Genomic DNA, 25,017 nt, shown 5'->3' on the forward strand with positions numbered 1-25,017 from the left:
AGCGTATTTTTAAAGTTTTAAAAATAAATAAATAAACAAACCTTAAGTCTAAGGGTCTATTTAGGATTGCGTTTAATGAGCTTAAAAGTGCTTTTAACACTCAAAAAGTCCGTTTAAGTGGCCTAAAAGTTAGTTTAAGAGGCATAAAAAACCCTTAAACTAACCTAACCTTATTGCCCCTTTTAAGGAGAAAAATTGAAAATGAATAGTGGGGTTTGGGACAAGAACTGGATAAGGCTTTAAAGGTGGGTTGGTCTGGAGAAGGCAGCCTTCAACCAAGAGGTTAAGTTCAGCTTGGGCCAACTGAAAGGAGAGAATATGAACTGGGTTAGGCTCCTTATAAGATGGGAACTATTGGGCCGAGATTGAGACGGGCTGGGATGGGATTTATTTTGCTTGGGGTTAGATTTTAAATTTTGAAGGTGGGAAGTGGTTCGCTGCGGAGGCCTAATGTGGGTTTCTGTATGGACCAATGGGCTTAAATGAATGGCCCATTTCTTGAATGAAGACTACAGTATATCAGGACAAGGATCGCATCCATTTCATTTGAAATAGATAGTATTTAGTTTATTGTCAAATTTTAAAGTTTGTGCATAAATACAACAAATTTCATTTGAAATTGAAAAGATGCTATTGAGAGAATTTAGGGATTCGGATTTCCTCAAATTTTCTAAAATATAATATTTTTAGATTTTTAAAATATGAGTCTTTCATTACATCTAACAGTTCAAACAAATGAGTTTGATATGTTGAAAACTAAAAGTACTTAGCTCGTAACACATAAACATCTGTATTTATTTGGACCGTTAGATATAATTGAAAGCTAAAATTTTAAAATCTAAGAATTTCATATTTTTTTTAAAAAAAAAACTGAGGGTATCTCAATCCGAAAATTAGATGAGACAAACTCATTTAAGGAGTGGATTTTCTCATAGGTATGGGGAAGAGAGGGAGGTGTATCTTGGAGCAATTCAAAAGGTCAAGCTATAGGATGCGTTCTATCCAAAGAGATGCAAAAAGATTTGGGAAGAAGGAAGGTAGTCATGCTGGGTAGATCCTGTCTGAGGCCTCTACACTTGGTAACTCACATCTTAGATGTAGGAAGCTTAAGATACTATTTTGGGCCATAAGTGAAACTAGGATACCTTAATCAAAAAAAGAAGGTAGTCATGCTGGAGGATGGAATCATGGACTGCTTACGATTATAGACCTAATCAGATTTGTGTTTAGGTGCTATAAAAAAAAATAATCATAATTAATTAATTAATTAATTTTAAATATGAATCATTAAACAAAACTACCAATTTTTTTTACAACACCTATGCCAAATTCAACCTAATCAAGGTGGTTTCACTGACCTGGGACAAGACTTTCACTTTCCAACCAAGAATTAATCATTTATCAATTTGTATCGAGGCTATTCCATTCATCAATACATTGGAAACTTACCATGATGAAAGAAAAGTATATATAGAATATAGCCTCCATAATACAGATACTAGCACATAAGCGGGATGGCAGTGTATTGATGTTGAAAGTCATACCCTTTTACACACGAACAGTTTGAAACATTTTATGGTTCAGATTTGATTTTGGTACGATCGCAACAAGCTGAGTAGTTAAGGTAACGTTAAGGTAACAGGATCCATGGCATCACAAAAATGTAGAGAATCAATCAACAGGATATCTCATCGCCTTCCCAAGTGCTTGCGGACTTGCCAATCTTTTGTAGAACTCGGATGACTTCTTCCGTAGTAATGTTGCCGGTCACCGTGACCTTGTTGAGCTGCGTTTCGACGTTGTATGTTTCAATATCTGGTACCCAAAAAGACCCAAATGCGTATAAATTAATGTTAATCGGAAGAATAGAAAAGATATTACGTAAAGATATATATGAGAAATTTATACCGTCCATCTTCTTGATGGCCTTCAAGATTTTCTTAATACATTCCTCACAATGCAAACCCACCTTCAATTCCACCACCTAACATGTAAAAATAACCATCAGCTCTTGAATGCAACAGAAATTTCTGACAATTGGAATTGCAATGAAACACGGGGGAGGGATCCCCTACAATTGAGAATCGAGCATGAATTGTAATTTTTCATGCTCTTTCCTCAAGAATTGTCGGGAATGGAACTTACATTACCCATTCTAATTGAAGAATATATGGGATTGGCAATGGCAATATATAACCTTTATATTCCGATGACCCTTTTTAGAGTTTGGGAAGAAGGGAAATGGACGAGGAAAGAAGGAAGAAATGAGGGCCTTTTTATGTTTAGCTTAATTAAGACCAAATATATAGATGTAAAAGACGACAGGTGGAGTATTGGATTCTTTGCTTGATTGATGGGAATTTTTCACTTTGATAAAGCTTTATTTATTCCACTATGTTGACATATGAGGTCGGCAAAAATCATAACAATGATGGGTTTGGGTGAAAGAAAGGGGGAAAAGTAATTATAATAACAATAATTTATGCTAATATCTCATTTGGAGGACCCAGATTTGATTGAGAATCACTCAGTTCACACAGACACTGGACGAGGAAATCGAAGCTGTCTGAGAAATTGGGTTAAGCAGAAAGCAAGTGGGGAAAAAGAAGCCCATAGGTGGCAACACAAACACCGTTCAATGTTCTTTCTAAAGCCTTAAACCGAAAAGCTTTTTGTTGAAGGCTTTTTCGTAATGGGTATATACATCAGCCCCACTACCCTCAAATACTGGGTTGAGGAAGAATATGTTCTGCTTTTTGGTGTCCTTCTTTTGTCTAGTAGCTGACGAAAATTTAATTTATAAAATGTAATTAAATGTATAGTAAAATTGTGTATTTATTTATTTATTTATTTTTTTAAAGTACTTCCTTCTTGCCTGCTAAAACGTAAATTTTTTCACAATTTCAAACTATCATATATATTTTTTTTCAACTACACTCTCGATTCTCAAATATGATAAAAACTAAGGTTTCGCCTATAAAATATTCAGAACCAAACAAACTCTTAGCAGGAATGGCACCCCTTGAAAAAGCATTGTCTCATATAGCTAGACATTGGCGCTTAAAGTTACCCATTTGAATAGCACGAAAGTTATCAATTTTTATATTATATTGTTTTATATTTTATATCAGAAGTTTCAATTAATATATGAAAGGTTGGCCATACTTACTCTATTAGTCTGTTTAGACTTGGTTAATCAATGACAAGAGAGGCTTATATTGTGAAAAACTACAAGTATTCTTTTAAGCAAGTTGAGTCATTGCTTGATTTAACTCCACCGAGAACAATAGCGCCACTCAAGCTTGTGGCATGGAAATAATCTTAAAAGCTTCCCCATTTCGAGATTTGACACTAAGACTTTCTACTCACCAAACCATTAAGAGTTGATACTTACTAGTTAGGAAGTTAAGAATAGCAAACCTAAGTCAATTTTCATTGGGGATATTGACAAATTTTAGTAGTTTAGGGAATTATTTACTTAATCAATAGTTTGATGAGACATTGACAATGTAATATTAGTTTGAAAGGGTATGTATACTTTGACATTTGGTTTAGAAAACCGAATAGAGATATTTTTTAGAGATTTGATTAACCATTTTATATAAAATTTTAAGATGCATAAACCTTTTGGATGCCCTTGTTGACAATAAAAGTCATGAAGTATAACATGTTCAAGCCATTCATGTGCGTAAGTTCAAAGCACTCGCAACTTTCTTAAAAATTTCCTAAACTTAGCTCACTGTTCTTTTATATGAATAATGTTATTTATCACATAAATATTTTGTAAATTGACGTGATAAGTCTAATAACTACTAGAGTTTTTTCTTTTTTTTTTTTTTTTTTAGCGATGTTTGATTCAACAATTATTAGACTCTCTTGGGTCAATTTTGTTGGATATTGATGAAATATGCACCTTATTGATAAATGTTATGAGTCAATAAGTTCTTTATATTTGGCTTATATTTTTTTACATTCAATATATCAATCATTAGATTTGTGAAGTGTATCATTGACTTATGTAGAGTTTACATAAGTCCATAAATTTAATGATTAATTGCAAAAGAATATAAGCTAAATATGAAAAAAAAATATTGGCTTATAGCATTTCTTAAAAAAAAAAAAAATCGCTCATTTTGTTTTCATGCCTTTTTCTGTCTTTACTCTTTACCTCTTCTGCCCACAAAAAGCGAAGAACCCCAAGCTGCAACCCGCGGCTGCGCGGCAGCGCATCAAATCCAAAACCAACCTCTGCTACAAATCTCAAACCTCCACTCGCGATTTGTTACAGATGTTCCGACACTCAACCTCAAGACCGCAACTTTTTACTATTCTTAGCAAAATTTTACAGGGAAACAGTCTCCCAGATGAAGTTTTATGGGGAAACAAACGTGGCGGTGATTGAGAATGAGGCGGAGGCCGGTGGATTTTCGGAGGCCAGTGAGGAGGCGGGTTTCGAATGTGTTATGGTGGGTATTGTCTGGGATAGCGGTTTTGCTCTTCATTTTTGTTCCGAGCAAAGGGACTCAGATTGAGTCGAGGCCGGAGATACCCAAGGTAAAGAAAAGATATTTGTTTGGTTTCTTATTCATTAGTTTGGACCTTGAAACTTTACTCCGTTTGGTTTGCCGACCAAATGTGGGAAAGTGTAGGAACAATTGTTTGTTTGTTTTGTTGGGAAAGTGTAGATCTTTCGCTTAGGATTGGGATTGATTCTTGAGTATTGAGATTTGGTCAAAGCATTTTATGTAGATTTCTAGCACTTATTGTTGGTTCTGATCATATGCTTATGGATTCTGGTTTGAATCCAGAAATGGGTAGGTGGGTCAACCACAGGGTGACTCGTCACCCGATTAGCCTAAACCTGGACATGGTCTGTTTAAATAAATGGATTAAACTCTAAAACATGGATGCGATAAAAAAAATAGCTGAATAACCCAACAAGACCCGTTTAAAATAACGGATAGTGTTGGGTTGACACACCCGCTTACTTATAAGGCATAGCGATACAACCCGACGTGACCCATTTAATGAAGCGGGTTGACCCGCCAAAAAACCCTATAACTTCGTGTCATGTTTGTATCGGGTTCGTGGGTCGGGTCAAAATTGTGAGCCCTAGTTTTAATAAAGCTTTGGTAGTTTACCGAGGAGCAAGCAATATACCACTTCTAGGCATTAAAATTTGGATTAAACCCCTTACAATTTGTAGTGATTCTCACGTTACGAAATTTAGACAATTTCTTTACATGAAAATGTTTGGAAAATGTTATTAGTTAAAAAGGTGGAATGTTACACTTGACAATTGAATATATTTTTATCAGGTTTTTGTTTTTATGTTGATTTTTTGAAGAAGCGTATTTATAAAAGTGAAGAAGAAGCATTTTTATAGGAAAATTCTTTCTGAAAGCTTTAATAACATGTCACATTTTTCATAAGTAGCATTTTTTCAAATGTTTCAATGTAAAGAAATGGCCGAGATTCTATAATTTGAGAATTTATAATTTCTTTGAAATTTACATAGTGAACCACGGGAAGAAGGTCCTACACTAGAACAATTGAAAATTATGACGGTTAGAAAATAAAAGAAAGAAAAAGGTAACTATAAAAAATTAAAGAAATAATATTCAAATGATATAGAAAAAGATAAGAAAATTGTTATCGAGTCTATTTGAATAGAAAGGTAAAAAGTAGTTTGATTGTTTAAATTTAAATTGAAATTTAGGAAAGCAATTGGAGTGCTCATGCACTCTTCCACGGTGCTTTCTGAATTGGGATCTACATTAATTCAGTATCGAATTTGTGAGTAATTTGCATGGTTAATGTGAGAAAGTTCAAATGAGACTCGGTCGTTCGGGCATCTAATTGTTGTGAATCCCAATTCGTCCTTTTTTTACACTGAATAAGCACTTTAGATAAAATGCAAACTAAATTTAGTTTAAAAATCTGAATAGACATATATTTTTAGAGGTTTGATTAACCATCTCCATCTAACATACAAATTTAAGATACATAAGCATTGCGAATGTTCTTACCTACATGCACTTGAAGCAGGACTCATTGTACTTAATATGAATTATTATTAAATTTTGATTTAATAATAGCATTAATTAAACCGTGTTTTCAGCATTTTTTTACAAGAGAAATGGTCCACAAACTTTCAAGTTTTTAACCTAAATGCTTATTTTGTTTGATGTTAATAAAAATGATTACTATTAAATCTAAAATCTAATAAATATTCCATTCAAAATTTAATTATAATTATTTTCACCTTCTCTCTTTTCGTCCTGCACCATTGTCAACGAAGCCTAGTTGGACGACTCCACGCACTTATGACGATCGTGGGGCAAGATGTGTCGTAAAATAGCTCTTTCCTCAGCTTAGAAGCTACGTTAACCCGTTGACTAAAAAGTTTAACCGCTCACGAGCAGAAAAGGTTAGGTAGTTACATAATCATCGTAAGAGTTACCGGCGCCGTAGAAACAAGTAATGACAAACCGAAACGCGCCACGTGTCATTCTGCTTCCCCATTCCTTCGATTTGCCTTGGCAGTTGCCCCACCTTCACTCTTCTAAATCCAAAGATTCCTCCCCAAAAGCCGAAAATCCAGACCACACCAAACCAGTTTTATAACAAAAAAGCTCTTCCTTTGGTTCTTTGCTTCTGTTTGAAACCCATTACCATCTGTCTTGGCTCCTGATTGAGGAAATTCCAACATGGGAAACGCCTTGAGGTTCCTATACGAACAATGTTGCAAGCCCACCACAGCTGGGGACTCCGAATTACTAGGACATCATGGTGTGTCGTCGGCCAAGGTCGGCGTATCAGCTCTCGCCCAGGATCTCTTCCATTTTGAGATCACCTCCCAGGTTTGTTGGAGTTTCATTGGGTTTGATGTAGAATAAGTAGTCAGAAATCAAGATGAACGATCCCTAGTCCTTCATTTCAGTTCTTTGACTTCTTCTTTTTTAGTTTATATATTTTTGTAGTCACCCCCTTTCTCAATATCGAATTAATGATTTTAATTTTCTTAGAAAAAAAGAATTGTCAAGAAATTTAAAAATTAAGCACCTATAATATGTATAGTACTTGATTGGCTTTATCAGGATGGAACGAAATCTGTTCTCCAAGAATTTTCCTTCGAAATTCTAGTGGATCCCAGATTTCTCTTTCCTTGAATTTTCAAGGTAGAACGAGATTTACCCAATTGTGCTTTCATTTGTTGTTATTGCTTCCATAATTCAAGCAAGGTTTCAAGTTGTTGTTGCCTTCTATTTTCTGGGTATTCATAGAAATGGTGAATTATTATGAAAATCATATCTGGCAATGGCTTATTGAAGCATGTAAGGATGAATTTTTTGAGCTACTTAGGTATCTATGTAAGTTTAATTTCCATACTGTTAATCAAATTGTTGTTATCTTCAATGTTTTAAGGTCCCGGAAGGACTCGGCAAGCATGTCGTCTCATCCAAGAAGGCTCAAGCTAATTGGTAAGTAGTGCTGGAATATTAATTAAATGATTACATTAGTAATTTTTTATCAGCTTAAACTTTAAAGATAATTGGTGATTGAACAAGTAGCACACAATCTATCTCAATGGCCTATTATCGAAAATGAACTAAATGTTCCTGGTGAAATCAAATATCCATTTTATTGACTGAAAAGCCAGATTCAACAGATTTGTGTGGTGGGGGTGCATTACACGGGTTCAAGATTCATCATTTAGGGGTGGGGAGTTCCCTGTCATAAAAAAATATTTTGTAAAAATTAGAAACAATGAGTATGAATATGCTTGATTGTACAACGTTTTCTCTTAACTGTCTACATTTTGAAAATATATGTAGGTACAGAAAATTAATAGAGGCATGGAGAGAAGCAAAACCCCCTCCAAAAACACCTGAAGAAGCTGCTACACTTATCATTGGGACTCTAAAGAGACACCATAAAGCAGATGTTAAGGTACAATAAAAGAAATGGCACAACATAGAACATGATGCATAATACATAGAACTCTACATGGAAGGAAACAATAAACATTCTCTTTTTGTCTATTATTAGGGTTTATTGACTTTCTACGGTCTCCCTCTTCCTCATACCTTAGCTAAACTTAAGGTTGGGGCCCCAGCATCATTGCCTGTTGGCGTAAAGTATGAATTTGAGACGTTGCCGGTAAGAGTTATGCCATTTCTCAGAGTTAATGTTGCCATGATTAAGTCATATTAGAGTTATCTGGGTTTGATTTAATGAATCATTCGAATGAAAATAGGTTGATGCAAAAGCTGTAGCAGATGGAGATACTATGACGGTGTATGTTAGTACGATAGACCCCCAAGAGTCATCGTGCATTCCTAGTGAGGTACAGATGGCAGCTGTCCAAAGATCAGAAGCACGTGCTGAGAAGAATTATGCAAAGGCTGATGCACTTCATAAAAGAATTGTTGATTCTGGATATAGGTTAGTCATCTAACTTCCTCCATATAGGCTTTGGTTAGAGGCCCATCTGATTTGGTTCCAGTTTTGAGGACCGTGATTGTGTGCAATAGGGTTGCTTCAAAAGAGCCGATTCATGCTCCCACCAATTTGAATAAGTGTTCAACAAGTAAGGTTCAAGCTGTCCGTCACCTATTTGAGTAGGTGGGCTCGAACAGGCTTTCACATGGAGTGGCCAATGTAATAGGACAACATTATTACACGAATCTAAATCCTAATTTTGATTAGAGGTTTATTATTGTTTTCTGCCACACAGGGTACTCAATTTTCAGAACAATGAGGAGATCCTTGCCCGTAAGTATAGAATTCGACTAAAGTAAGTTTACCTGGCTCCTAGAACTCACTAGCTAAATCTTTTCTTTTCACCTAGTGGCAATGGTTAATGGTTTTTCTAAACAGGGGAATAGATGCACCAGAGAGTGCAATGCCATATGGGAAAGAAGCAAAGGAAGAGCTGACTAAGATTGTTCAGGGAAAGTCTTTGAGAGTCCTTGTTTACGGGGAAGATCGTTATGGCCGCTGCGTAGGTGATCTACATTGCAATGGCAAATTCGTGCAGGTACCGTTTCTCTCAAAATTGGTCTCTTTTGAACCTCTTTATAAATGAGCTAAATTATCTATCTTTTTTCTCATTCTAACAGGAATTAATGCTCAAGAAAGGGTTTGCATGGCACTACACAGCCTACGACCAACGCTCAGAACTTGCAAAAGTTAGAAATTATCTTCACTTCATTCATGTAATTCCACAATGTTAAGCCTCTCTTAATTTGATTCTCTGTTTGTGTGAAAACAGTGGGAAAAAGAGGCTCGAGCAAAGCGAGTTGGGCTGTGGGCTTCATCGAATCCTGAGAAGCCATGGGAATGGAGAAAGGACAAACGCGGAGGGAGATAGTGTTGTCCTTTTCTCCTTGTCTCTCTGTGTTTAACCATTTGAGCTAAGCAAGTGAAAACCAGAGTCATAAAAATGGACTTATATCCAAGAGCATAAAAGAGTCTCCACGCCCTTATATGTAATAATGTAACACGTCTAATAGTTGTTGGGCTTCTATAATAAGTAGTTGGACTGGGGGCATGACAGATTGTAATTTATTGTAACTTATTGGGCTTAATCAATAAGTGGGCTGGTACAAATAGATAGAGAAAATGGAAGGAAAGTTGTATTCAGTTTTAGATAGAGAAGTAATTTAACACTTATGAAGGTCGAATAGCCTACCTTCAATATACTCTACATTTTACTTTCAATTTCCATATCCATTATAAAATTCAAACCTTTACTTTACAATTCTTCTGTTTTTAGTGACGATCGTGCCTCTCTCTTCTCCCTGATTTCACCTGCTTCAAGTCGTCTGTAATGGGTATATAATATAGTGGGCTTTTAATGGGCTTATTAGGTAGTGGGCCTTTATGGGCCTATTATCCCTTTGTTTTAATTTAAGTTATTAGGTCATTTTTGTAGTTTTATGCGTTTTGGACAGTTGTAACCGATTGGGTCTACAAGAATCAACCAAATTGGCAGAAAGAGGGCAAGAAAAAATTATCTCAAAAGCTCGACTCTAATTCCAGGAGACTGACCATCTCAAATTATTCTCTATCATTTCAATACAAGTTTATCTGGTATTTATATCATCAAATCGTCTCGATCCATTCATCTAATACATCGTAACCCAAAAATATCACTCGCATACAAGAAAAAACCCATTACAGTGTCTTGCACCACTTTCAACAAAGCCAAGTTGGAGGACCAGAATCGCGATAGTTTGTGTTTCCACGCGCTTATGCCAATCGTGGGGTAACATGTTACATGAGTGGTAAAATAGTTTCTTTTTTTAAAAAAAAAAAAAAAAAAAAATTATATTTCTATTGAGCTATTCGTATAAAAATTAATTTTGAATAAAAAAATATATTTTTTTTTAAAAAAAATTGAAGAATCACTTTTAAAATAAATTAAACATCAAACTCTTTATATTTTTCTCTACTTTAATTAAATAATTTGTTTTTTATTCTTTTTTTTACTTTTTGGCTCTTGATATTTAGAGAATATTATTGATCAAAATTAAATTTGGAATAGAAGAGAGAAGTAGTTAAATGACAATTTTTGTGAGTTTTCTCAAATTTTTGAATGAAAATCAAATTAGAAGAGCTCTTTACTTATTTTAAAAGGTGCATTAACCCATTGACTAACAAATTTAAATGCATGCAACCAGAACATGTTAATCACATAGATAGTGAGAACTGATCATTTTTAATAGGACACTTGTACTCGACATAAAATTAAAGAATTAGAGTAAAAGATTTTGATCAATTTAATTAAATAAATCGAGTTATAATTGATTATAATTTTTTATCCGTACATACCCTGACATGAGCTATACCCCAGTACGAATTACTGCCATATAAACAATTCCCGACAAACCAAAACACGCCACGTGTCATTCAACTACGTTATTTTTTTATTTGCTTTTCCTTGCCCCAACCTTTACGGCTTCACTGTTCTAGGTTCTTAATCCAAAGATTCCTCCCCAAAAGCCGAAATTCCAGGCCCTCAAAGCAGTTTTATAACAAAAAAGCTCTTTTTTTTTTTTTTTCTTGTTTTTTTGCAAGTCAAAAAGCTCTTCCTTTGTTTCTTTAGCTTCTGTTTGAAACCCTTTTACCATCTGTCTTAGCTTCAGAGTAGGGAAATTTCAACATGGGAAATGCCTTGAGGTTACTATGCGGGCAATGTTGCAAGCCCACCGCAGCTGGGGACTCCGAATCACTCGGACATCATGGTGTATCGGCGACCAACGTCGGCGTATCGGCTCTCGCCCAGCATCTCCTCCACTTTGAGATTACCTCCCAGGTTTGTTGGAGTTTCATTGGGTTTGATGTAGAATAAAAAGTCAGAAATCAAGATGAATGATCCCCAGTCCTTAAATTTCAGTTCTTTGACCCTTTTTTTTCAAGTCTAAGCTGTTTAGCTACTCTGTTTTTCGTTTATATATTTATTTGTAGCTTTAATTTTCTTAGAAAAAAGACTTGTCAAGAAATTTTAAAATTAAACACCTATAATATGTATAGTACTTGATTGGCTTTATCAGGTTGGAATGAAATATTTCTCCGAGAATTTTCTTTCGAAATTGTAGTGGATCCCAGGTTTCTCTTTCCTTGAATTTTCCAACAGTGCTTTCATTTTGGGTTATTGCTGCCATAATTCAAGCAAGTTTCAAGTTTTTGTTGCCTTTTATTTTCCGGATATTCCTAGAAATGTTGAATTATTATGATAATCATATCTGGCAATGGCTGATTGAAGCATAAAGGGATGATTTTTTTGAGCTAATTAGGTATCTGTATAAGCTTAATTTCCATCCTGTTAAATCAAATTGTTTTTTTTCTTCAATCTTTTAAGGTCCCGGAAGGACTCAGCAAGCATGTCGTCTCGTCCAGGAAGGCTCAAGCTAATTGGTAAGTAGCACGCGATCTATCTCAACGGTCTATTATCAAAAATAAACTAAATGTTCCTGGTGAAATCAAATATCCATTTTGTTGACTGAAATTCTTATATATTTGGAAAGAATTAGAAACAGGAGTGATGAATGTGCTTGAATGTACAACTTTTTTTCTCTTAACAGTCTACATTTTGAGAATATATGAAGGTACAGAAAACTAGTAGAGGCATGGAGGGAAACAAAACCCCCTCCAAGAACACCTGAAGAAGCTGCTAGACTTATCATTGGGACTCTGAACAGACACCAAAAAGAAGATGTTGAGGTACAATAAAAGAACTGGCACAACATAGAACATGTTTCATAATACATAGAACTACATGGAAGGAAACAACAAACATTCTCTTTTTGTCTATTATTAGGGTTTATTGACTTTCTATGGTCTCCCTCTTCCTCATACCCTTGTCGAACTTACTTCTGGGGTCCCAACATCATTGCCTGCAGGCGTAAAGTATGAATTTGAGACGTTGCCAGTAAGAGCTATGCCCTTTTTCAGAGTTAATGTTGCCATGATTAGTTATATTTAGAGTTGGCGGGGTTTGATTGACTGAATCATTCGAATTAAAATAGGTTGATGCAAGAGCTGTAGCAGATGGAGATGGTATGACGGTGTATATTAGTACAACAGACCCCCGGGAATCATCGTGCATTCCTAGTGATGTACAAATGGCAGCTGTCCAAAGATCAGAAGCACGTGCTGAGAAGAATTATGCAGAGGTTAAAGCACTTCATAAAAGAATTATTGATTCTGGATATAGGTTAGTCATCTAACTTCCTAGATATAGGCTTTGGCTAGAGACTAATTAGATTTGGTTCTAGTTTTGAGGACGGGGATTGCGTTCAATTAGGACATCCCTATAAGAGTCTACTCATACCTCACCTGCTTGAGTAGGTATTTAAGCAGCTTGAGCAGGTGAGGCCTGAATAGGATTTCACGTGGGTTATCCAGTGCAATAGGGCAACCCAATTGTATGAGTTCTAAATCCCAGTTTTGATTATAGGTTCATAATTGTTTTCTGTCACCCAGGGTACTGAATTTTCAAAATAATGAGGAGATCCTTGCTCGTAAGTGTAGAATTCGACTAAGGTAAGATTGCCTGGCTCATATGGCTCACTAGCTAAATCTTTTTGGCAATGAATAATAGTTTGAGAACAGGGGAATAGATGCACCAGAGAATTCAATGCCATATGGGGAGGAAGCAAAGGAAGAGCTGACTAATATTGTTCAGGGAAAGTGTTTGAGAGTGCTTGTTTACGGTGAAGATCGATATGGCCGCTGCGTAGGTGATGTATATTGCAATGGCAAATTCGTGCAGGTACTGTTTCCCTCAAAATTGGTCTCTTTTGAACCTCTTTACTAATGAGCTAAATTATCTTTCTTTTTTTTTTTTCTTTTTTTTATTTTTTTTATTTTATCACTCTTAACAGGAATTAATGCTCAAGAAAGGGCTTGCATGGCACTACACAGACTACGACCAACGCCCAGAATTTGCAAAAGTTAGAAATTATCTTTACTTCATTCATGTAATTTCAATGTTAAGCCTCTCTTAACTTGATTCTCTATATGTGTAATAACAGTGGGAAAAAGATGCCCGAGCTAAGCGAGTTGGGCTGTGGGCTTTATCGAATCCTGAGAAGCCATGGCAATGGAGAAAAGACAAACGCGAAGGGAGATAGTGTTGTCCTTTCTCTTTGTCTCTCTTTCTCTCTCTCTCTCTCTCTGTTTAACCACTTGAGCTAAGCAAGTGAAAACCATAGTGAAAAATATGGACTTGCATCCAAGAGCAGGGATGGCTTGAAAAATGGAGAAAGAACTTGTAAATACGCTTCTTCTTTTCTTTTCTTTTTTTTTTTGTAAGTTTATAAATACGCTTTGTTTGTTTGTTTGTTCTTGTTGTAACCCATCGCGTTTAGCACCATGCGTTGGATGTGGTAACTTAAAATTTGAAGTCATAACTGAAGTGAGAATTGACTCTGTTTCTTAATGCTGAAGACCAGCATTCTTATTGGTATGACCAAAGGTTATTTTGGCTAACCCTGTATCCAAAATAATTTTTCTTTCTTGAAAATATTAAGTATGTAATCAAATTTTTATTTATAAATCTATTATTATTAAGTAATAAAATTATGAAAAGAGTACATATACCCCTCAAAATGGAGGTGAATGGTCGAGTTGATTAGAGTTGTTAAAATCTACTACTACTCCTAAAATGCAATGAGTCAATATTTTCTTCATATTTGACTCATCTCATTTTACAAATTAATCATTAGATTTGTAGACTTATGTGAACCCCATATAAGTTAATGATAAACTTCACAAATCTAATAGTTAATTTATTAAATTTATAGAAGAGTATGAATCAAATATGAGAAATTTATGCAATTAGTAAAAATTATTAACAACGCATTCATATAACATTTTTAAGGTAAGTGAAGGTGGTTAATAACCACATCAGCATACAATAATATATGTATATGTAAACAAATTCACGAAATAATATTGTTTTGGTATCTAATATTCTAGTGTTTTTTAAGTAGTGATACTATGCATGCCAGCGTGAGTGCACGGTGCCTCACGTTGGTGTGAACAGTAACCAAAAGTTATTGTTTCAACATTTTTTTAATATTTTGTTAGTTACTGTTTACTCTAGCGTGAGACACTATGCACTTGCGCAATATCACCGCTCAGTGTTTTTATTGTCTTTTCCCTTTCTCTTTCTTTGCTGTAAATACTGTCTACTTTGTTGTCATATTTGCACAATAAGTGAGCTGACGCCTGACGGCAAAGTCAGTCTATTTGCTCATGGAAATTTAAAATATGTTGATAAACATAATAAAATAATAAAAATTTAAAGGTATAATAAGTGTCTACTTCATGCTTTTTTGATAAGCTCTGTGTGCTTGCCATGCCTGGGCTTTTAATCACTTCAAAAAGAAAGCTACTCACTTTTAGCATTTTCCTTTGTGCTTCCACAGGAAGAGATTGACAAGGTAACAACCTCTTCTTTTTTCCTTTTCTTCCTTTAAAACACTGGGACTTCAAAAAAAAAGCATAACCTTAATAAAAATTATCTTTAAATATTATATATACTTTCATTTGTTAATTCATCGGATTACCCTCGTCAAGAAGTGATAGCAAGCAGCGAAGGTTTGAGCTTCCCGGCGCTTCCGCCGATAGGGGAGGGGGAAACATGCGTCGTAAAAATAGCTTTTTTAAAGCAACTCATGACAAACAAAAACGCGCCACGTGTCATTCTAATTCCTTCTGTCGTCGTTTAGTTTGCCTTTCCAGTTGCGCCACCTTCCCTGTTCTTTGTACAAAGATTCCTCGCCAAAAGCAGAAAATAAAGCTATTCCTTTGTTTCTTTATATAGCTTCTGTTTGAAACTCATTACCATCTATCTGAGCTTCAGATTGAGGAAATTCCAACATGGGAATGCCCAAATTTGACTGGATTTCAACCCATGTGGAAAAAGCCTTGAGGTTGCTTGGTCAATGCTGGCAGCCCACCGCAGCTGGGGACTCCGAGTCACTTGGACATCATGGTGTATCGGCGGCCACCGTCGGCGTATCGGCTCTCGCCCAGCATCTCTTCCACTTTGAGATCACCTCCCAGGTATATTGGAGTTTCATTGGGTTTGATGTGGAATAAGTTCATTTGAAATTTCTTACAACTAAGGTAATCAGAAATCAAGATGAATGATCCCTACTCCTTAATTTCAGTCCTTCGACCTTTATTTTCAAGTCTGAGCTGTTTAACTACTTTGTTTTTAGTTTATATATTTTTTTAGTTTTTATTTTCTTACAAAGAAGACTCGTCAAGAAATTTAAAAAGCAACTATAATTATATATAATACATATTATAATATGTATTATACTTGATTGGCTTAATCAGGTTGGAAATTTGGAATGAAATATTTTCCCGGAGAATTTTCTTTCGAAATTATAGTGGATCCCGATTTCTCTTTCCTTGAACTTTCCACTTGTGCTTTCATTTGGGGTTATTGCTGCCATAATTCAAGCATTGTTTGGTTGCCTTTTATTTTCCGGGTATTCATAGAAATGTTGAATTATTATGATAATCATATCTGGCAATGGCTTATTGAAGTATATAAGGATTGATTTTTTTTTTTGAGGTAATTAGGTATCTGAGTAAGTTTAATTCCCATCCTGTTAATCAAATTGTTTTTTCTTCAATGTTCTAAGGTCCCGAAAGGACTCAGCAAGCATGTGGTCTCGTCCAAGAAGGCTCAAGCTAATTGGTAAGTAGCACGCGATCTATCTCAACGGTCTATTATCGAAAATAAACTAAATGTTCCTGGTGAAATCAAATATCCAGTTTGTTGACTGAAATTCTTATATATTTAGAAAGAAGTAGAGACAAGGAGTGATGAATATGGTTGATTGTACAACTTTCTCTCTTAACAATCTACATTTTGAAAAATTGAAAATATGTGAAGGTACAGAAAACTACTAGAGGCATGGAGAGAATCAAAACCCCCTCCAGAAACACCTGAAGAAGCTGCTAGACTTATCATTGAGACTCTGAAGACAGACCAAAAAGCAGATGTTGAGGTACAATAAAAGAATTGGCACAATATAGAACATTTTGCATAATACATAGAATACATGGAACGAACAATAAACATTCTCCTTTTGCCTATTATTAGGGTTTATTGACTTTCTACGGTCTCCCTCTTCCTCATACCTTAGTCGAACTTACTGTTGTGGTCCCAACATCATTGCCTGCAGGCGTAAAATATGAATTTGAGACGTTGCTAGTAAGAACTATGCCCTTTTTTCAGAGTTAATGTTGCCATGAAAATAGGTTGATGCAAAAGCTGTAGCAGATGGAGATGGTATGACGGTGTATGTCAGTACAACAGACCCCCGGGAATCATCGTGCATTCCTAGTGATGTACAAATAGCAGTTGTCCAAAGATCAGAAGCACGTGCTAAGAAAAATTATGCAGAGGCTGATGCACTTCATAAAAGAATTATTAATTCTGGATATAGGTTAGTCATCTAACTTCCTAGATATAGGCTTTGGTTAGAGACTAATTAGATTTGGTTCTAGTTTTGAGGACAGGGATTGCGTTCAATAGGCTGTCAGGGATTACGTGCAATTAGGACATCTCTATAAGAGTCTACTCATACCTCACCTGCTTGAGTAGGTATTTAGGCAGCTCGAGCAGGTGAGGCCTGAATATGATTTCAAGTGGGCTATCTAGTGCAATAGGGGCAACCCAATTGTATGAGTTCTAAATCCCAGTTTTTGATTATAGGTTTATAATTGTTTTCTGCCACCCAGGGTACTACATAATTTTCAAAACAAGGAGGAGATCCTTGCTCGTAAGTGTAGAATTCGACTAAGGTAAGATTGCCTGGCTCATATGGGTCACTAGCTAAATCTTTTTGGCAATGAATAATAGTTTGAGAACAGGGGAATAGATGCACCAGAGAATTCAATGCCATATGGGGAGGAGGCAAAGGAAGAGCTGACTAATATTGTTCAGGGAAAGTGTTTGAGAGTGCTTGTTTACGATGAAGATCAATATGGCCGCTGCGTAGGTGATGTATATTGCAATGGAAAATTCGTGCAGGTACTGTTTCTCTCAAAATTGGTCTCTTTTGAACCTCTTTATTAATGAGCTAAATTATCTGTTTTTTTTTTTTTTTTTTTTCTAATCACTCTTAACAGGAATTAATGCTCAAGAAAGGGCTTGCATGGCACTACACAGCCTACGACCAACGCCCAGAATTTGCAAAAGTTAGAAATTATCTTCACTTCATTCATGTAATTTCAATGTTAAGTCTCTCTTAACTTTATTCTCTATATGCGTATAACAGTGGGAAAAAGAGGCCCGAGCCAAGCGAGTTGGCCTATGGGCTTCAGCGAATCCTGAGAAGCCATGGGAATGGAGAAAGGACAAACGCGAAGGGAGATAGCGTGCGTGACGAGAGTCATAAAATGGACTTGCATCCAAGACAAGAGCAGAGATGCCTGGAGAAGCGGAGAAAGAACTTGTAAAGAAGCTTCTATCCTTTATTATTATTATTATTATTATTATTATTATGTACAAATGGCATTTAGCACTATGCTGTCGTAACTTAATATTTTAAGTCAACTTGTTAGTTAATGCGTAGAGGGAGCTTTCTGTTTTTTTTTTTTTTTTTTGGTTTAATGTAATATAAATATAAAAATAGCTTTTAGTGTTTTGGGTTAATGTTTTTGTTTTGAAATAACTCATCCCAATGCACATATACAATACAGGGAGCAATATCCTTCAAAATTACCACTCACCAAATGGAGTAATAATTTTCAAGAGGAATTTCATCTTAATATTTCATAGCAACAAAATAAGCCATTAGAATGAAAATTTTGTATTACAAATCTACACAACCTTAAGTCTAGGTGTAATAAATACAGCAACATACAAGGAATATACCCCGAGAAAGGAAATAAAGAAGATAACTAACAAAAGAGTGAAAAAATGAGGCAAAGTTGGCAACAAAATCAATCCGTGGTGGAAATCTGGTTAGCACCGGAATCATCACAGCCCAGGGATTCACTGGAGAACACAGAAGGTATGTATTAGTAAATAATGGCTGGCAGTGTTGATTGAAAAGCAGAACAGTAATCATTTCTAAGAACAATTGATTTTGTATAGTTCCTTTCTTTTGTTTTCCCCGATACTAAGAAAAATAGATGTAAATCACTTTTATTTAAAGGTTAACAGACAAGAGTGACCAAGGTTCAAGTTTATCTGAGGCGGTCCATAGTGGCTCATCTGAGCTGGTCCTTTCCCAGCATGCACAGGCAGAGTTGCGCCGTGGCTTGTTCTCAAGTTTCATCATTTGGTATCTCTCCTTCGGCTGGTAATGCTTTGTCTTTGGAGTTGGGTGATAGTGATCTTGGGAAGGGGATGGATGAGGATTCAGGTAGTTATGTTCTAAGGTGGGGTTTCGGGACCAAGGGGCAAGAGGATAAGACTATGGCTCCTATCTAACCTTGATGAGGAACATTATTAGGAGGACAAGATTGTGGGTTTCAAGTATTAGGGGACTAGCGTTCTGGTGTTTTGTGGGGGTTTTTGATTGGTGTTAAGGTACTTTTTCTTGTATACTGCATGTGTGTGTGTGTATAGAGGCTTACGCTGTTTGATGTTTCTAATAAAATTCATATTACTTATTACAAAAAAAAAGGGGAGGTGGGGGGTGGGGTGGTGGTTTAAAAGTCCATGCACAACTGAAGAAAGTTACTCTGTTAGTTTTCCCTCAATGAATTCTCCGAAATAGCTAACTTTAATGTATATTTCTCCAATTATCTAATCTAGAGGTGCAGTGTGGGAAACTAATCTTTTTTAGTGCATTATGTCTTTAGTTGAAATTAAGATCTGTCCCCGATAAAAATCTCCCACTCGACATTATAAACGTCAACAAAAGCAACTGCCTCTTACTTAGTGCACAACAGCACGCACATTGTTAATTATTTCTGTTTTTTGAGCCACAAGGGTACATTTAAAGCATTTCTCACACTCAACAAGTCAGGGATGAAAGAGACAAGCACAAAGCAAGAGCTTTTGTAAGGGAGCTTAAAGGAAGCCAAGTTTTTTATTTTCTTTTGATTTAAAAGAAAAAATGGTCTGGCCAGGAAATACTTCATAAAGGCCAACTTCAGTTCCTTAAACTTAAAAGGCTTGGGAGTTCAATTCCTTAAAGAGTTTATAGGATACTTCTGAGTTAAGTGTAAAAGGGAAATGAGATTTCACAATACATCATTAAACCGAATGAAACTAGAGTCAGAAAATAAGCTCTATCAAAGAAAAATATGAATGCCAGATATATAACTCACTTCTGCACTGGTAAATCCAACAGAAGATCACATTTGACATTATTTTGCATCACCCTTTGATTCATCCGAATCTGAGTCACTTGCATTGTAACCTAAAGGAAACCACATATTCATCAATTAGACGAAGCAAGGCCACAATAATAAAGAAGCCATAGAGAGGGAGAGAGAGAGATAGTACCTGGGTGTTTATCGCTTACATTCCAAACTGAAACCCTAGTTTTAGAAGCTCTATTCATCCAAGCGCGTCCCTTTGATAACGAATACATAATACTTCTTCAGTAATCACTTGTTCACAACCAACGAATGCAATAGTATGACATCAACAATAAAGCAGATAAATAAACACAAGTAAAATTAACGATAGCTAAGTGCTCCAATGACCAATTAGAAAGCTCAAAGAATCCTAAGATCCACCAGGACTCTAAAGAGCTCTGTATAATACACATAAAAGCTCACTTGTAATTCAACGATTTTTAAAATAACAACCAATATAACAAGCAACCCCCACTGTATATGAGTCTAATACAATTACTAGGCCTAACTAAAGAGCCTTTCCAAAACAACACACAATGGTACATGGCATACAAAATCTCAATTTTCTTCTCGTTTCCTCGGTAGCAACCACATAAAAGAGACGTAAAATTAAACACAGTATTCTCATTCCATAACACCAACGAAGTGAATGTAACTACGATGATAAAAAGAACCCATGGATATGAAAAAAAGAAAAAAGAAAAAAGAAAAAAGAAGCAAACCAAAACAATGTGTTACATAGGGTGAAAATTGCATTTAGTAGCATCCACGAGAATATTACTATGCTGATCAAAAAGCAAGGAAAAAAAAAACTACAAACAGAAACGAAGGAAAAAACAAGTTGACCTTTTGAGGGTCTCTGGGGACACCATAGCCACTGTAGTACATCTGGCCCACAAGAACCTGCATGCCGCTATCCCCGGCCTTGGCCTCTTTGAGCGCGTCCTGGAACCACCGCTTCACGCAGTCGGAGACAACCTGCCCCAGCGGCATCCGGCTCTCACTCTGCTGCCCCTGCGAGCTCTCCATCAACTTTTGCTGCTTCACTCGCTCCGATTCGAGCCGTACAGCCCCAGGTTTTCCTGTTTCCGGGGCCGAGACTCGGATTTGCGATATGGTTTTTGCGCGTTTCGGCGTTTGGAATCTGCCCGGTGACACAATTTTGGCGAAATCTTGGAGTTTGGTCGCCGAAGGAAGTGATTTTCCCATATAACAGAGAGAGAGAGAGACAGAAACAGAGGGTGAAAACGAAACGTATTCAATATTTAAGGGGTGGTGGAAAAGTATGTAGAGATTAGTTTTATTTTTGGAGCTTTTGGGTTGGCAATCTTATCTGGTTTTCATGGAAGAATTCTGAGATCTTTGAGCCAAGAACTACAAATAAGAAAAGGGTTTTAGATTTATGCAAACTGGCAGTTTCTTAAGAGTTCTTTACTTCTTTAGGAGTATTGGGTTTTTTTTTTTTTTTAATTCTTCAACCAGGCCTAGCAAGATCTTTGGAGGGCCCAATTCCAGATTGCTCCACAAGGTTTATAGACCCAGTTTGAATCAGGCCTCATATAGGCCCATTTGAAATAGACAAAATGCATCAAAAATGGATTTCAGAGCTATCTATCGTGTGAGATTGAAAGAAGAAAGCCCAAGCTCTGAGAGAGGCGTATCATGTCAAGCTGGGCTTGACAGAGAGGCCCAGTTTTTAAGCCTTTTCATGGACACTTCATTTCCCTCCCTCACTCCCTCGTGTGATATTTAAGCTACCCATGCATGCTATATCTTAGGAACTAATTTATCTCTTTTTATTGATTTTTTATAATTTAACATGATTTATCTATTATTTTAATTAAATATTTGACGTGTTTATGATAGCGACAAGAGAAGACAAGCAAAAGCCATCTCTAGGGCCACCAAAATTTTAAACTAAGTAATAAGTAGATTGCACAAATGATAACATATATGTGGATCTGTCCTACCAAAAGTCAGAAAAAAAAAAAAAAAACAAATTCCTCCCATATTTTTATTACAGTGTGCAAGCTTTTCCCCCACTCATATCAAACTGGGGATTATACATTTCTCTTTTGTCAATATAATTATCAATCAATTCCATGGACGTCGTTTTAGACAAGACATGGTGCTGCTGATTTCACAACACAATGAAATGAAATGAGAAAAAAAGAAGAAGAAAGATTTGTTTTTGTATTGGCCTTTCAATCGTCAACACCTTTTGAAAAAGAAATCTTCTTTTTAACAAAATGTGGTAGCTAGATTCTATTCAGATTTCGTTCTTAGCATAAAAAATATTCCTCCATTTTTCACTTTATTGCAGATAGGGAATGCGTTCAACAGTGTGGGCATATTATATATATATAAATATTCCAATCCTAAGCTCACATATCTACTGCTGCATGTTGGTCTTCTTATCAATTATCATGATAAGAAAAATAAAACAAACAGAGCATATTCGGGGTTTCAAATTAGGGATCTTTAACAAGTCATGTATGGCATAATCTTCAACGTAGTGACAGAATTTTTATAGATCCGATGGTGATAATTAAAATAATAATAATAATAATAATCTAAGAAATTCTTTCATTTCAGTCTATAGAATGAATTGAATTTGAATAAATTCTTTATGTGCCCACCTCGAGTAGCACAAAAATATTTATTTTTATGTGCATTTTACATGGTTTCCGTCTTATTTAGAAAGATAATTTTGTATGAGTTTTTTTTTTTTTTTTAAGTATTAACAATTTAAACAAAAAGCTATTAGAGATTCCAATCCTTATAGTACAGATTTATTTTAGAGATTAAACTAAATATCTGGTCTTTGTCAAATCATACCCTTTCTGACCCAAAAAACAATCTGTTCATGTAATCTTTTATGGTGGGTTTGATCCTTTTATTATTAGTGTTATTCTCTTTACTGTGGCTATCAAGTTCTCCTATTGTTACAATATATAGGCATTTCTCCTAGCCCATCTACTAGTTTGTTTGCAAAAAAACTATTGGGCTTGGCCATTTATTTGGCTTATTCCCAATTTTTTTTAGGTTTTTCTAAGAAATTAAAAAAAAATAAAAATAAAAATTAAAACTTGTGAGTTGCGTATTGACCACTTCTAGTAGTGTCCCATTTTGCGTATCATAAGATATAGGCAAATTAAGAGTGGTAGAAAATACATAGAAAATGACGTGTCAAGGTTGAATTCGGATGGGAAAAAACAAAACTCCCCTTAAATTCTTATTCCTAATCTCAAAGCTTTCCACCATTACAGTAAATTGAAACGACAAGTCACAAGTCCTAAGAGTAGTCGTCAATCAAGTTTCTGTGCATGTCGTATTGGATGGATACTTGACCGAAAGGACGTTCATGTCTATTTTCTTCAATAGGTGCTTCGCATTATCAACGTGACCTTCACAAGACCCATCTTTTTGAATAAACCTTTGTGAATTCCACTTTTTTTTTATTATTATTTTTTTTAAAAAAAAAAAAGTCATTAGAAACAGAAAGTGGCTATTCCAGCATCTCAAATCCACGTCTAGTTTTCACGCATGCTTGCAGATGGGGTATGCATTACTTTTTGTTGGTTGAATTCCCTGATGATTCTGAGCTTTTTTCCTATTAAAAAAAAAAAATTTATATTCCAATCCATTTGATTTGGTCTTCTTTTCACAAAATGAACCCAATGCTTTTATGTTCTTTGGATACTCTGTATGGATAGATATTTTCAACAATTTTATCAAATAGTTCAGATAGCAAATATGAAAAAGAATTTTATATAATTACCCTACACGAACAAGTTTTAGGCAATTTGTTTTCATATAAACTTTTTGGGGAAACTTCACTTTAGCTCCTTCAACTTTCACCTGATTTTACAAATCCCTCTGAACTTCCAAATCTCTCATTTTGAACCCCTGAACTTTCAATTAGAACCCTTCCGTTAATTTTAACCATTAAAAATACAAAAAAAGACCAACATGTCCTTGATTTTCATTTTTTTTTTAATAAAAAAAGTTTTGGAAGTTGAAATTTTATACAAAAATTAGAGGTATAAATGTCATGTAACATTTAAAATCTGATGGAGGGTCTACATTGAGAATAATTGAAAGTTCAGGGGTCCAAAATGAGAGATTTGGAAGTTAAGGGGGATTTGTAAAATCAAGTGAAAGTTCAGTGGGTCAAAGTGATTTTCACATTTGATGCTTGAATTTCTAGACAATAAATTACTAAAAGTTCAGATTTTTTTTTTTTTTTTTTCCCCATCTTCCTTTTTGTCTCCGTTTAGTGGATTTGAGATGCTAATTTATTTAATTATAAATATGTAATTGCAGCTCAAGGAATCTTTAGAGAAGCTGTCTCTCTCTCTCTCCAAATCAATCTTGTGTTTAATAATACACCTCTTGCAGAGCATATATTTATCCTTTTTGGACCATAATCTTATTATTGTTCGAAAACAACAGCAACACACAAATAAAATAAAAAATTACAAAGACAACCAGAAAGATAAATTAATAAATATTTTTATAAACTCAGGAAAATAGTGCATAATTAATTACTTATCCCTTCTTCTTCAACTCAACCCTTCCTGATCTTTCATAAGCCGTTCATTAACATGCGGCTAATGACATAATAAAGCTTTCTTTTAAATTGAGTCTGAAGAAAAAAAATTTGTTTAACATGCATATAATTATTACGTATGTTTTCAATAGAAATGTTAGAAGTTGGATGCATTTCCACCGATCCGAAGGAAAACTTTGTCATGATTAATGCCTTTTCTACCAACAGGGTTAAGCAAATTGCTACATATTCTTTCGAGAGCAGCTGCTGTTCGGTCATGGCAAAAAGGAGGAGGTTTTTGCCACCAATAAGAAGTTGCCACCTAACCCAATCCTATCAAACTTAAGTTTACAAAATAAACACAACTACATCTGATTATTAATTTAAAATATTATTAATCTTTAAAAATAAAAAAAAATAAAAAATTGAAGTCCCAAGTAAGGGGAAGCAACCACCCAAGAAGGGGTGGCTCACCGGCCACCCCCAGTAGCCATGGGTGGCAGCGAGAGCCACCCCAGATTTGTCTGGGGTGCCGCGAGGCCACCCTAGAGACCGCGGGCCACCCCCTTGGTGGTGGGGGTGGCCGCGCGAGCCACCCCATAGGCCCTGGG

The 25,017-nt window shown here is 35.5% G+C and overlaps 5 protein-coding genes across 6 annotated transcripts; 3 read left to right on the plus strand and 2 right to left on the minus strand.

The window, feature by feature from the left end:
- Positions 1–1,403: 1,403 nt before the first annotated feature.
- Positions 1,404–2,261, minus strand: LOC132188548 (heavy metal-associated isoprenylated plant protein 45). Its single transcript, XM_059603037.1, has 3 exons — positions 2,146–2,261; positions 1,909–1,984; positions 1,404–1,815 (listed from the first exon to the last, which is right to left on the minus strand). The coding sequence occupies exons 1-3, from the start codon at positions 2,152–2,154 to the stop codon at positions 1,676–1,678; spliced, it is 225 nt and encodes a 74-aa protein (XP_059459020.1). The 5' UTR covers positions 2,155–2,261; the 3' UTR covers positions 1,404–1,675.
- A 1,901-nt stretch (positions 2,262–4,162) lies between these two features.
- Positions 4,163–9,676, plus strand: LOC132187008 (staphylococcal-like nuclease CAN2). 2 transcript variants are annotated; one of them, XM_059601161.1, is made up of 9 exons: positions 4,163–4,554; positions 7,429–7,484; positions 7,839–7,953; positions 8,053–8,163; positions 8,261–8,448; positions 8,741–8,800; positions 8,884–9,043; positions 9,126–9,194; positions 9,278–9,676. In XM_059601161.1, exons 1-9 carry the CDS (start codon positions 4,405–4,407, stop codon positions 9,374–9,376), a joined length of 1,008 nt encoding a protein of 335 aa, XP_059457144.1. In that variant the 5' UTR covers positions 4,163–4,404; the 3' UTR covers positions 9,377–9,676. The 2 variants fall into 2 exon arrangements, with proteins under 2 accessions (XP_059457144.1, XP_059457143.1); XM_059601160.1 differs by lacking the exon at positions 4,163–4,554 and adding an exon at positions 6,354–6,863.
- A 1,332-nt stretch (positions 9,677–11,008) lies between these two features.
- On the plus strand, positions 11,009–14,001 carry LOC132187010 (staphylococcal-like nuclease CAN2). Its single transcript, XM_059601163.1, has 9 exons — positions 11,009–11,323; positions 11,870–11,925; positions 12,117–12,231; positions 12,329–12,439; positions 12,537–12,724; positions 12,994–13,053; positions 13,123–13,282; positions 13,395–13,463; positions 13,545–14,001. Exons 1-9 carry the CDS (start codon positions 11,171–11,173, stop codon positions 13,641–13,643), a joined length of 1,011 nt encoding a protein of 336 aa, XP_059457146.1. The 5' UTR covers positions 11,009–11,170; the 3' UTR covers positions 13,644–14,001.
- Positions 14,002–14,869: 868 nt separating this feature from the next.
- On the plus strand, positions 14,870–18,114 carry LOC132187009 (staphylococcal-like nuclease CAN2). The gene is made up of 10 exons (XM_059601162.1): positions 14,870–14,957; positions 15,380–15,582; positions 16,173–16,228; positions 16,427–16,541; positions 16,637–16,747; positions 16,795–16,982; positions 17,278–17,340; positions 17,410–17,569; positions 17,668–17,736; positions 17,817–18,114. The coding sequence occupies exons 2-10, from the start codon at positions 15,397–15,399 to the stop codon at positions 17,913–17,915; spliced, it is 1,047 nt and encodes a 348-aa protein (XP_059457145.1). The 5' UTR covers positions 14,870–14,957; positions 15,380–15,396; the 3' UTR covers positions 17,916–18,114.
- Positions 18,115–18,292: 178 nt separating this feature from the next.
- On the minus strand, positions 18,293–21,247 carry LOC132187012 (uncharacterized). Its single transcript, XM_059601166.1, has 4 exons — positions 20,701–21,247; positions 20,000–20,069; positions 19,822–19,913; positions 18,293–18,538 (listed from the first exon to the last, which is right to left on the minus strand). Exons 1-3 carry the CDS (start codon positions 21,061–21,063, stop codon positions 19,861–19,863), a joined length of 486 nt encoding a protein of 161 aa, XP_059457149.1. The 5' UTR covers positions 21,064–21,247; the 3' UTR covers positions 18,293–18,538; positions 19,822–19,860.
- Positions 21,248–25,017: the final 3,770 nt, after the last annotated feature.

Source organism: Corylus avellana, chromosome ca7 (genome assembly GCF_901000735.1).
Source record: "Corylus avellana chromosome ca7, CavTom2PMs-1.0".
NCBI lineage: Eukaryota > Viridiplantae > Streptophyta > Magnoliopsida > Fagales > Betulaceae > Corylus > Corylus avellana.

Coding starts and splice junctions, on each gene's coding strand:
- LOC132187009 (XM_059601162.1), top strand. CDS start 15,397: ATGGGAATGCCCAAATTTGACTGGATTTCAACCCATGTGGAAAAAGCC. Junction 15,583..16,172: donor ACTTTGAGATCACCTCCCAG/GTATATTGGAGT, acceptor CAATGTTCTAAG/GTCCCGAAAGGACTCAGCAA. Junction 16,748..16,794: donor ATGAATTTGAGACGTTGCTA/GTAAGAACTATG, acceptor CCATGAAAATAG/GTTGATGCAAAAGCTGTAGC.
- LOC132187012 (XM_059601166.1), bottom strand. CDS start 21,063: ATGGGAAAATCACTTCCTTCGGCGACCAAACTCCAAGATTTCGCCAAA. Junction 20,070..20,700: donor TCCCCAGAGACCCTCAAAAG/GTCAACTTGTTT, acceptor TCGTTATCAAAG/GGACGCGCTTGGATGAATAG. Junction 19,914..19,999: donor TGTAAGCGATAAACACCCAG/GTACTATCTCTC, acceptor GGTTTCCTTTAG/GTTACAATGCAAGTGACTCA.
- LOC132187008 (XM_059601160.1), top strand. CDS start 6,711: ATGGGAAACGCCTTGAGGTTCCTATACGAACAATGTTGCAAGCCCACC. Junction 7,954..8,052: donor ACCATAAAGCAGATGTTAAG/GTACAATAAAAG, acceptor GTCTATTATTAG/GGTTTATTGACTTTCTACGG. Junction 9,044..9,125: donor GCAATGGCAAATTCGTGCAG/GTACCGTTTCTC, acceptor TCATTCTAACAG/GAATTAATGCTCAAGAAAGG.
- LOC132187010 (XM_059601163.1), top strand. CDS start 11,171: ATGGGAAATGCCTTGAGGTTACTATGCGGGCAATGTTGCAAGCCCACC. Junction 12,440..12,536: donor ATGAATTTGAGACGTTGCCA/GTAAGAGCTATG, acceptor GAATTAAAATAG/GTTGATGCAAGAGCTGTAGC. Junction 13,054..13,122: donor AAGTGTAGAATTCGACTAAG/GTAAGATTGCCT, acceptor GTTTGAGAACAG/GGGAATAGATGCACCAGAGA.
- LOC132188548 (XM_059603037.1), bottom strand. Junction 1,816..1,908: donor GGCCATCAAGAAGATGGACG/GTATAAATTTCT, acceptor TTTGGGTACCAG/ATATTGAAACATACAACGTC.